The sequence below is a fragment of the Mesoplodon bidens genome (assembly GCF_964165515.1).
Source record: "Mesoplodon bidens genome assembly, chromosome: 2".
Classification (NCBI taxonomy): domain Eukaryota; kingdom Metazoa; phylum Chordata; class Mammalia; order Artiodactyla; family Ziphiidae; genus Mesoplodon; species Mesoplodon bidens.
In genome coordinates, this window is record NC_138177.1 from 18,460,161 (window position 1) to 18,472,714 (window position 12,554).

A 12,554-nucleotide genomic window follows, 5' to 3' on the forward strand; every position below is an offset into this window, starting at 1 on the left:
TGTAAAAAATATACATGCTGGTTATTAATATTCGGCAGAGATCTGCAAGCTTCAGTAAGTTTGCAATAACACCCTTTGTATGCGGCCCAAGGTAAACTTCCCCTTTATCAAATTCAGCTCCACAGTAAAACAGTCTAAAATTACATATTATTCAATATATACTTAATATGTGTCACTGTTACATGATACTAATAAAAACTAATACATTCTTGTTAATTCATGTAAAAAAAACATTCTTAGGCTTATAAGTATGGTAACCCAACTGAACAGGTTTCATTTACATGGATACATGACTCTAAGATGACTTTAATTTTTATACTCATCGTTCTCATGGAAATCCCATATAGGTTATTAATGTGCTACAGAGATTTTCAAACTATAGGTTATTAATGTGCTACAGAGATTTTCAAACTTTTTCTAGTCCCAAACATGGACTCCATCTTTGTGCCCAAACATGGGCACTCCATGTTTGCTGCATTAAAGCAAAAGAGAGCAGTACCTGAGAACCTGGATAAAATAAAGACAAGGACCAGAAACCCTATAGCCCTATCCATTTCAACCCCTCCCATTCACCCTCCCCACCCCTCAAAGCAGTTTAAAAATTAGTGATATACCATGTCCTGACTTCCTCTCAAAATTTTAGATAACAGCAAACATACCATCCATCTACTAGTCCTTCATTGACAAACCATGTGAGCTTTCTTTTGGATAGCACTGTGTTGTTGAGATTTAGCCGACTATATTCCCAAATGTATGGTTTTCTTAGGCCTAAAGCTTCAATAATCCAGTAAAACTGTTCATCTCTGTCATGGTATTCTGTTGTTCTCAGGGCATGTGTAACACCTTCAATGCTGTCAACTATGGGGCAGGCAAAATCATATGTCGGATAAACACTAGGAAAAAAAGTGAATATGTTGAAAATCAGTGAAGGATTTTACCCTTTTCACCTTAGATTAGGCATTATAAGCAGCAGTACTAATTTAAAACATAATTCTTTACAAGGTAAGAATTCCTTAAAAACCAACAGGTGTTATGACTCATAATATTCAAAGTACATCAAAACATTTTTTTAAATCAGACTTTGAGGACAACGAATCAATTACCCACTCAATATTCAAACAAAAAAGCAAATACGCAATTTAACAGATAATTGGATACTGGTGCAGTGAATTCTATAATCATATTCCTGTAATGGCCAATGTATATCATTGTAAGAAGCAATAATAATTTCAAGGGAATTTAGCTTTTCAATATCTTAAATAGTCCCACACTCAAGTAAATCTCTAGGTTTAATACTTTCGTAAGTAAATGCATTCAAGAATAGAATGTTTCCTTCTCTGTCAAGTAAAAGAGAAGAAAATTATTAGGTTGATTAAAATTCCATTTAAGATGGAATAGTGTTAAAAACAATTTCTGTCTAAAATAATGTACACAACACATCTGCAGTTTCCATTTGAATTTTTAAAAATATATTCCTGCATTATGCCTTCTAATTTTTAAGATACAACTTCATTAATTGCTTTGCAATTATCTGATACTGAAAATGTGTATCCAAATTCACTTTTCCAAATGTATGCCAAGTATCTGTTTAGTAAACAAGGAGCAATTGCCCTGTTAAAAATGAAAGACATATATATACACATATGAAGTGTTTGTCCAAATACAGATACACATACCTGTACCCACAAGTTTAAAGAAAGTTACATTAGCTACTCAGGAAATATTTACATTCACCAATCTCTTCAGAAGTTACAATTCAGCATTTGTATGTAGTAGGCTTTTTCAGAGTATAAGAAAATATATTCTATGGTTACTTTATAAATTAATGGTCAGGTGGGGAAGATTTAAAGAAAAAAAATCTATTAAGCTGAAAACCACACAGAAAACTAACCAAAATTAGAAAAAACACGATACTTTCTTGTTCATATTTCTTTAAATCTTCTATCATGTTTACAAATAAAGTTGTGTCTAGCAGAATCAAAGTTTATAATAGGAAAAGAAGTGTCTTCATCTACAGAAACACATCACAGTATACCTGATCAATACATAAAATGCAACTTCAGGCAGACTCAAGGACTTTTATAGATGGAAATGATCTTAGGCATAACCTAGTATAACGTTAATTGATAGGTAAGTAACGAGAGACTACATGCTTTACCAAAGGCCGTGAATGAACAAAGATCCAGATCTCTTGACTATTCTGCAGCTACTCCCTACTCCATGTTTACAGAAGCATCAAAGCAAAAGTATAGTAAGCTACCGAGCATAATGAATGAAATACACCTACTTGTATTTATTTCCAGTTCTTGGGTGTGGCTGAATTTTGCAGCGATAAAGCGTTGGGTCCCTCATGCACCCATTGTTACTACTCATGTCAATTTTTGCTCGCAAACAGCAGGACTGACCAAATTGGCTTCCTTTTTTCATTTCTTCCCACATTTGTAGATTCTTCTCAACAGCTATAAAATGATAGTTATACTATAGTTTATCTAATGTATTACTAATCTGGTTGAATTCAAATTATTTTAACAGCCTTATAATTTGACAGAAATTTTCACATTCTGATTTTATAAGCACACTACACTAGTTTAAAAGTACCATAATAGTTCCAATATCTGATATCAAGAGTAAATGCATTGTTTTTTTAATGAAGAAATTCCACAAAACACTTAGGAAACGTACTCTCTATATGTTTTAGAAGTCAATACATTCCACTGATGTAGCACTGATGAAGGGTAAGAGATGATGTCTAAGGCCTGAAGGCTTCTCTCAGCCAGTGTTTTCCATGTTCCCATCATGGTACAACTGGCCGGTCAGTCGCCCCCTCCAATTTAACACTGGGTGTTGGAAGCAGAAGCGTTCTGTTCCTTTGCCACCTCACACCCAAGGGACAGACCGGTTTGACCCGGCCCAGGCATTGGTACTGCAGCACATGCCCATCTAAAGAACACATCTCTGGCTGAGAGCCTGAGCCCCTCAGCTCCCCAAAAGCACCTTCAGTCATTCCAGAAGAAAGCAGGATACTCTTGGATCCCCCAAAATGAGAGATGATAGAAACAGTGATACAAGTTTATCCCAGGGAAAAAACTCTATATCCCCACTGACTATGGTCCTACCTATGTCAGGTAGGTACCTGCCCCATATGAATAAGAAAGAACTGTTAAACAATGATTCTCTGTGGAATCTACTGAAGATACGATGGACACTTTACCTGTTCTCAAAGAATCAGGTTAGGTCTAAAAGTCCAGTTGTTAACTATCTCTGAAAATGTAGAGAAACATTTAAAAGGGGGTTAAAAAAAAAAAAAAAAGGCAGATTTCCATAACATTTTGAATTTACTACACTTCCCAAATGTGACACTCAAGATTTAAGTATAGGGCTTCCCTGGTGGAGCAGTGGTTAAGAATCTGCCTGCCAATGCAGGGGACACGGGTTCGATCCCTGGTCTAGGAAGATCCCACATGCTGCAGAGCAACTCAGCCTGTGTGTCACAGCTACTGAGCCTGTGCTCTAGAGCTCACGAGCCACAACTACTGAAGCCGCACGCCTAGAGCCCGTGCTCCACAACAAGAGAAGCCACCACAATGAGAAGCATGTGAACCACAACGAAGAGTAGCCCCCACTCGCCACAACTAGAGAAAGCCCGTGTGCAGCAACGAAGACCCAACACAGCCAAAAATAAATAAATAAATAAATTTAAAATATATATATATATATACTAAGAAAAGACCGGATAATAAGATTAAAAAAACTTTAAAAAAAAATTTAAGTATAGTAGTGTGGAAGTTCTGGAACATAATTACAGAATAAAAATAGCCAGATTCAGACGCTCAGGAACAAGTAATAACAAAGATATGCTTCTTTGTTAAGTGATATTTCAGACATAGGGTAGCATCAAGCTTACATATTATATTCACATTTACTCACACGCTGACAGGAAGATTTGGGTATGGCTAACATTATCATCAAACATTCTAATTAGAAAGGCTAAGTATTTAAATTGAGAGAACTACAAAAAGCTGCAGAAGGAATCACATGGAGTGAATGCAGTGCAAAAGACTACAGGTAACAAGAGAGATGCTGAGGGCACACACATGCTAACAAAGTAATAACAATGTAAAGATGGTAGAGAAAGAGAAAAGATTTCTAAGAGATGAATTAACATATGAAACATATTTCCAAATATGTTTCAAACCAGCATCTTTCCCAGAAATCATTTTCTACTGAAGAAGCAGAATACAAGAAGAGTATCGATAAAATATAAAACACTGAATGTGCCTTACAGTTTTCTCTATGTTTGGATTCCATCCTCTGCTCACGTTCTGCTTTCATCTGCTCAGCAGGAGTATCATCCACATAAGCCTTCCCTTCCTGAATTAGCTTCTCTGCATATTTCATTATAGTTTCAAAATGATCCGAGGTGTAAGTAAATTGATCTGGTTTGATATGCAACATTGCAACATCTTCCAAGATAACCTGCAGTAAGAATCCAAAATAACCATCAGTTTATCTTTTGCATTTTCTTGTGTATTTTCAATCCTTGACACTGCATTTGGGCAAATGTAATAATACACCACCAGTCTTACAGAGCCTGGAAATGGCTGTGGAAGTTGTATGATATTAGATCAGAAAAGAAAAGAAAAAAAAAAAAAGAGAGAGATATTCATTATGCTAGCCTCCAAATTTTCAGCTGAGAAAGCTGATCTCATGGTGCTTTCCATTTATTCTGGAAAAGCTGATTATTATTGGTCATGCTGACAATTATTTGCCCTCTCTTTGAATATATTACAGTGCTTCTAAACAGATGATATAAGAGGCTAGGAAACCTTCACATTTTCCAATACCTACTTAGTGTTCATTTCATTCATAAAATTATATGACAAAAAGGAAACCTGCCTCTAGTGACCAATTAATTTAAATGATATTTGTAGGAAAATGTAACACTTAAGTAAATTCTACAACAGTTGAGGAGGAAAAAAATAAATTGAAGTTTTTTGGTATGGGAGCTCAACAATTCTTGGCTTAGGTCTCAGGCAAAGAGTATATAGATGAGCAAAAGCAGCAGCTATGAGAACAAACTTAATTTATTTTCATACCATGAAGGTACCAGGTCACCCTCTAATTTTAATCAACTTTACTGACAAAGGGTCATCACTACACCTTTAATTACCTTCTCAAAATCTTCCTTTTCTTTTTCAGGATTTGTGTCATCAAATCTCATGATCAGTTTCCCTTTAAAGTTAACCTGGTAGTGCTGGTTCAGAAGAGCAGCTTTTGCATGCCCAATGTGTAAGTAACTAAAACAAAAACATTTTACAAAGAAACTCATTAACATGTTTTAACTAAATACTTAAACTTAACCTTTTTGAGGAGATGAGAACTAAACAAAAATCCTTCTAGTTGGTATTCCAGTCTTATTTTATTTGCTAACAAGAAGTACTGTAATAGAAAATCTGCCCCTGAGGAAGAAAAAAAGACTACAACATTTATAAAATAATCATAAGAAACAATTTCATATGTAAACTCTCACAAAGGAATAAGTTATTTACAAACATTACAACCTTAAGGCTAATCTCTATTTTCCTTTTTTTTTTTTTTTTTTTAACTGAGGAATGAAAGGTAATTTAGTTAGAGGAAAACTGCTTCCAAAACTGTTTGCAATGCTACACAATAGTGGATCTTTACTAAGACGAGATGCTACTGAGAACTGGGAACCCGTCCATTGCAAACAAGACAGAAGCACCTCTGAGGATGCCACTGTGACTGTGACAATTAAATAAAAGAGCACATGAGAATTAGAAAGCCACAAGAAAGCACTTTACTTCTCTAGGCTTTAGTTTTCTCAGAAGCCAAAATGAAAAGATTTTAACTAAATGATCTTGAAGGTCTCATCCAGTACCAATATTCCACAGATCACAACCTATGAAAACACTATTCTGTTCTATGGGCAGCTGACCATTACATAGAATAAAATAAATCAGAGGCACTGTTAATACTATTACATATCAACATCCTCCTCTATCAATGAAGTGGGTAAAAAGCAATATCCTAAACCACTATTGTTGAAAGTACACTTTTCATCAATAACAGCAGCCACAGTTGCACTGCTCTACAGTCACCTAGTTTCATGCACACCTCTGATCTCAGTTGATATCAAGAGGGGAGGGAAAAGTACAATGATATGTCTTTATATCACTTCTAAAATCAGTCTATTTCTTTACATAGTCACACAGCATTCTAGGTCAATGATTCAATTTTAAAGAGTTTATATGCATAGGTTAATGCAGACAAGTACAATGCAATGCATTTAGGGTTATTCAAAACTTTCTGCATAAAATAAAGCACCATAAGTAGCATCCCAGATGAGATCCTGGAAGAGAAAAAGGACATTAGGGAAGAACTAATGAAATCCAAAAAAGTATGGAGTTTAGGTAATAATTATATATCAATATTGGTTCATTAATTGTGACAAAGGTACCATAGTAATGTAAGATGTTAATTAACATTAGGGAAAACTGGGTACAGGTACCAGGGAACTTTGGGTTTTTTTTTTCCTGCAATATTCCTATAAATCTAAAACTACTCTAAAATTTAAAGTTTATTAAAAGTAAAACAAAGGACTGTGAATTCTGAAAACGAAACAGAAATACTTTGTGCAGTTTTCACTGAAAGTGTTACACCCGATAACATGTTAAGAAGAGAAAAAAGAAGACTAATAATCACTGACTACCTACTAATTGACAGTTAGTGTGCTTTACATACAGGAATTACCCTTAAGAGGTGTGATGAAATCAAATTACACTTAAAGATACTATCTCTGAATCTAAAATAATGTGTGCAATTCTAACAATTCTAAACCTCAGAAAAGCTATAAAATATTTATCACAAGATAAGTAAAATAATTGGCTCAAGAGACAACTACATCAGGAGAGCTGAAGAAAACTATGTTCCATGCTGCATTAGTTAGTACTGATGCTATATTGGGCTTTTCCCACACAAAACAGACATAGGCATATAATTTTTAGTCATATGGATTCTAGAGCCAGACAGCGTAGGTTTGGATTTGGCAAGTTGCTAAAACGTTGTATGAATCAGTTTCTGAAACCATTTGGAAAACTGGAGATAATAACAGTGCCTTCTTCACAGGAATGACAGGATTAAACAAGTTACTATATGTAAAGTGCTTGGTAAGTACCTGCACATAACAGGTGCTATCTATGTGTTAGCTATGAATACGAATAAAAGGCAAAATTCAAGCCTTCTGGCCTTCATGAAAGAGACAGGAAAAAAATGATTAAAAAATGAATTAAAGAAAACTTGTTTTGCAGTATAAGGAGATATGATCAAAATTATGAGTGTTTTTAAACCTGAACACTGACTTATATTCCAAATTCCAAAACTGTATTCAACTGTTGGACTGAAATGACATAACTCACAATAAACATATTTTATACAGTAAATAATATGAGGAGCTCACTATTCCAAGAAGTGATAGTGACAGAAAATATAAAGATTCAAAAGGGACAAATGTTCAAATGGCATAGCTATAAACAGCCATGGCTAAAATACTAGCTTTTATCAAACCATTAAAGTCACTACCCAACGGAACAACCATGACCTCTCACACCAAGAACACAAGAGCAGAATATTGGGTGGTAGGGACCCAGGATATCTGAGGGAATTAAACTATGTAAAATAAGTATGATTTATGACTGACTCCACTTAGCTATCAATCATTTAATGATTCAGTCTGTGTATTTCCCAGAACCGTTATTTCCCTTTCATCTCCTTCTACCTGTCCTTTATTTCACGACCTAAATCGGCAAACTTAGAAAAGCAGAGAGAAAATGTGGAATTCTAAAACTGGCTTGCTGTTAATGGCACTTATAAAATAGCTTGTGAAGAACTACATTAAGAACAGCTAAAATAAAACTGTTTCCTTATCTGCCACTTTCTACTGTCTACATACTCCATTTATCACAGATGGGTAAGAATTTGGCTATAGAACACAAAATCTGAAATTAAACAAAATTTGGGAAAGAAACCCATCTCATGTGTAAAATATGGCACAATACTTTCCCAATGGCTAAGTTCCTGAGGCTAACTGCTTTAACAAAAGGCATTTTATTCTATTAGCATCACTGGAAGGGTTCTTTTACAAAGTTCGTCCAGCATGAGTCACAAAGACCGACATGTGCAAAGGCAGAGACTGCCCTCAGCCTTGGGGAATGCTGGGCAAGGACCCAGGCAGACCCATGCCGGTGGCTCCAGCCAGAGCAGTCCTTTTCCCTAACAAGCTAGTCACATATTATCATTTTCTATGGCTGCCAAGAGTGAAAAGGGTTTTGAAACCTACTAATAGTGGAAACAAATGAATAGGAATGGTCTTTTCAGGACTCCATTTACTTTATTTGGGACAAAAATTAACTTAAAATTATCTACCATAACTTCTGCTAACTGAAAGGATTGCTCAGGGTACAAATACAAGCCCTTATTAGAAGATACCCCCAAAATCTCAAAATGTAAATAAAACTTAAGCCTTTCTATTAATGGATGTTTTTCTATTTACAATTAAAATTCTGCCTGGAATAAAATTAAAATGTTATTTTTCCTATTGCTTTAATAAGCGAAAACTACAAACTTTTTATAAATTAACTATCAATAATTTAAAAACTATTAAGATGTTTAGAATTTTAACTCCCACAATTAAAATCTTACTTATTTCCTTCTATATATTAACCTATTGATTTTTCAAGTATTTGATAACTCTCTTAAAGCTTTTCCACTAAATGTATCCAATTATAAGTTATATTTTCTTACCCACTCGCCTCTGGAGGAAATCTGACGGTAACCTTTCCCATCTCAGCACCTGGAAGTTCAACAAATTTCCCAACATCTTGCTTTTTCTCAGGTACCTGAAAAGCAGAACAACAACAACAACAAAAATAGTTACATGGTTAAATGTTTAAGAATAAATTCATTCAACAAATACTTACTCAGTACCTACTATGCACCAAGCATGGTTATGAGAAAAAATTGGCTAGAATACTGTCCCTGCACTTGAAGATTCAAAATCAGTTGAAGTTAACCAACAGCATTTAGGGTCATCAGGAAAATGCTTAAAAGAAGGCAAGAACCAAGCTGCACCTTGAAAAATAAATGCAAATGTATCAGATGGAGAGTATACAAGGGCAGTCATTCTAAGAAAAGGAATAACAGCACAGGTAAGACTCAAAGTCAGGGAAGAACAGTGCAATGTTAGGAATGCATATTGAGTGGGTAGGCAAGACGCTGATAGTCGATTAAGTCCAAAACATGAAGGCCTTTATAAGGTTGACTTTTATGTTTCTGGAAATGGGGAATCCTCAGGGGTATGGAATTACTTATCTGTATTTTCTAAAACTATACCCAGTACAGTGCAAAGTCTCAACGGGAAAAAAGAAGAGACCAAAAGAAAAAGGAAGTTCAGTGATGAGATTATGGTCTTTAAACAAGCTGGGGGTAATGAGGCCTCAATAAAAATCAACAGCAGTGGAGACAGAAAACAAATCTATAGATACAAGAAGTAATAATGGAACTTTGTTGACCAGTTAGAGGTGGAAAGTGGTGAATACTTTCTCAGAACAACTGAGGTGACTGTGGTGTCTTTACCCAAGCAGACAACAGTTTTCAAATTGTACTGCATCGGAGTAAAATTTTTTTTTTTTTTTTTTTTTTTTTTTCTGTATGCGGGCCTCTCACTGTTGTGGCCTCTCCCGTTGCGGAGCACAGGCTCCGGACGTGCAGGCTCAGCGGCCATGGCTCACGGGCCCAGCCGCTCCGCGGCATGTGGGATCTTCCCGAACCGGGGCATGAACCCGTGTCCCCTGCATCAGCAGGCGGACTCTCAACCACTGCGCCACCAGGGAAGCCCCAGAGTAAAATTTTTAATATGTAAATATGTAAACATATTCTCTGTAATATGTAAACAGATCTAAGTAGAGCGACTCTAGTTGGGGGAAAGGCCTTTTTCTACTGTATTCAATGCCACATCTTCCTACAGAATCAACAAAAAGGCTCTACAGAACCCCAGGACTCAAAGGTCACAACGGTTCAAAAGCCAGAGAATAGAAAATCTGGGAGGAAGAGAAGATGGTATAGTTATAAAATAATTTTAGTTACTTGGACTTTGGATTTCCTAAGGGACACACACTGGATGATCATAATCATCTAGAAATATAATTATGAAGATTAAGCCTTAATGTAGGCAAGCAGTTAAAGGCAAGCCAAGACTCAACAATGACAAATTCTTCCAAGAAGATCCTTTTTAATTGATCAGGAAAAAAAAAAAACAACCAAACTATGAACATAATTTTCTTTTCAGATCTAAGATCTCAGGCAGACAAGATGTGAGCATTAAAAAAAATTTTAAAGGCTTACCACTTTAGCTTTGGTTGTTGAAATATTCCACTTGGTACCTACTGACTGGAAGGCCTGCTGGGCTTCAAGAAAACCAAACCAGCGTTTTACATGAACTGGAGTTTTGCTCTGTTCCAACTGTTCCTGCCATGCAGCATGTCCTATTAGCAAACATAATTTTAAAACCATTCAACATATCTGCAAATTCAAAAGCATAAGTTCCAGTCATGGTTAATTTAAGTAAATGAGATGGCTTAAAGCTGTGCTTCTATAATGCAAGTTTAAAAATCTGGGTACACATGGAAGTGATTTCTAATACTTCAACATATTTTAAGAATTCACAAAAATTAATTTAAAATATTTTTTCATTTCAATTCACTAGAGTGAATCCTAAATCCTGCCCTCACCACTGCCACACACCCACTAGAAGGCCAATGCTATGTTTCATAATTGAGGAAAAGCTTTAAGTGGATCAACTAGAGAACAAAATAAAAATCAAGATCAAGTAGCTCTTAACTTCAGTTGTAATATCAAAAATGGTACTGAAGGAAAGTTTATGTAATTCTTTAGCATCACAAAGCTACCTCCATAAGATATTATCTTCCTTTTATGAACATTAACTCAAAAATCAAAAGACCAAAATGTCATAAACCTACAGATGAAAAGTTCTAACTAGGAAAGTCCTTCATTTTACGTTGGTTATTATTATAACAATTTAATTTAATTTGGAGAAAAGGTTAAGCCACAAAAAAGAGTACAGAGACGGAGTCTTCTGGTGGCCCAGTGGTTAGGACTCCACGTTTTCATGGCCGAGGGCGCAGGTTCAGTATCCCTGGTCGGGGAACTAAGATCCTGCAAGCCATGGGGCGTGGCCCAAGAAAAAGGTACAGAGTACATTAAAGAAATTTTAAAAACGCTCACATAACCCAGATTTAAAGAATGATAAAACATTTTGGCATATTTGCTGCAGGTTTTTTTTGTTTTTTTTTTAATAAACTAACAAAATTCAAGCCCCCTTTGTGCCTCTCATCAATCCCATATTCTGACTACTCATAGAATATGGAAAAAGTGACCTCCCAGAGAAACAACTCCAGCTCACCCCGCCCCACACACACATGCTGAACAACCAGAAACAACAGTAACTGGAGTTAAGTAATGGCTGAGACAAGAAAGGTGCTGACATAAATGGGATGAGGAACAAGGCCAGCTCCAAAGGCAAGAGAGGAGCTGCAGTAGCAAGATGGGGCCAACCTCCAGGGACAGCAGAGGATGGGGAATTCCTGTAACCGGAGAGGAAAAAATAGCCAGGGAGGTCATTCCTTTGTGAGAAAGTTCTAAGTGACTGCCATTAGGTAGATAGATGCTCATATACGTAGAAATAAATGTACCTGTTATCCAGCAAAATATTAAATAATTAAAATAGAAATTCTTCAAGAAGAATTACTGATACCTTTTAGGGTGGCCCAAACACATAAATCTGCTAAGCTCAAGGAGTTTCCAACTAAGTATGTTCTCAGAGACAGGCAATGATTGAGTTCGTTGGTTGCAGAAGTCAACAAATCACATGAAGACAATTTTGTAGCACTAAACTCCAACCAGTGATCAATCTGTGAAAAGAAATGCATCCCAAGGTTTAGATTTAAACAAACAAGCAAACAAACAACCTCAGTTGGAACCATGCCTGTCTCATCTCAATTACAGAATTTACCATTACGTGGATTTAACTGTGATTGTCTGGGATCTAAACTGGCACTTAAACACATATGGTTATTTTTCTATGTTTTCTTTTTCTTTTTTTTTTCTTTTTTTTTTTGCAGGGGTGTGAAGAGGCACTTCAGGGAAGAAAAAGGAAAAGATGAGAACTGGAAGCAGGAAGGAATAACGAGCCTGACCGATGCAACAGACAGACCCAGCCAAACAGATCCATCCACTTGCGAAATTTAAAAGTAAATACTTGGAAACTATTCTTTGTATTCTGAATTTTGTATGATTTAGGAAAGTGAGAGCTGACTACAAACAGGGGGAAAAAAGGCATCTAAAGCGCCGTATTGCAAATTAATCTACTACTGCTATAGTTTTAAGGTATATACTTCAAAAGGAAAATGTGTGTGGCCCTGGGCCCTTGTAACTTTTCAAGAACTGCTACCTCATCTGCC

General features: G+C 35.9%; 1 protein-coding gene across 1 annotated transcript in view; it reads right to left on the reverse strand.

Moving 5' to 3' along the window:
- Positions 1-12,554, reverse strand: part of EPRS1 (glutamyl-prolyl-tRNA synthetase 1) — a 66,365-nt gene that overhangs the window by 46,208 nt on the left and 7,603 nt on the right. Inside the window, exons 4-10 of the mRNA XM_081223564.1 lie at positions 11,849-12,005; positions 10,420-10,559; positions 8,821-8,915; positions 5,171-5,297; positions 4,284-4,476; positions 2,288-2,459; positions 660-893 (exon numbers count right to left, since the gene is read on the reverse strand). Of these exons, the coding sequence (XP_081079690.1) occupies positions 660-893; positions 2,288-2,459; positions 4,284-4,476; positions 5,171-5,297; positions 8,821-8,915; positions 10,420-10,559; positions 11,849-12,005 (1,118 nt within the window). The remainder of the gene's footprint in view (positions 1-659; positions 894-2,287; positions 2,460-4,283; positions 4,477-5,170; positions 5,298-8,820; positions 8,916-10,419; positions 10,560-11,848; positions 12,006-12,554) is intronic.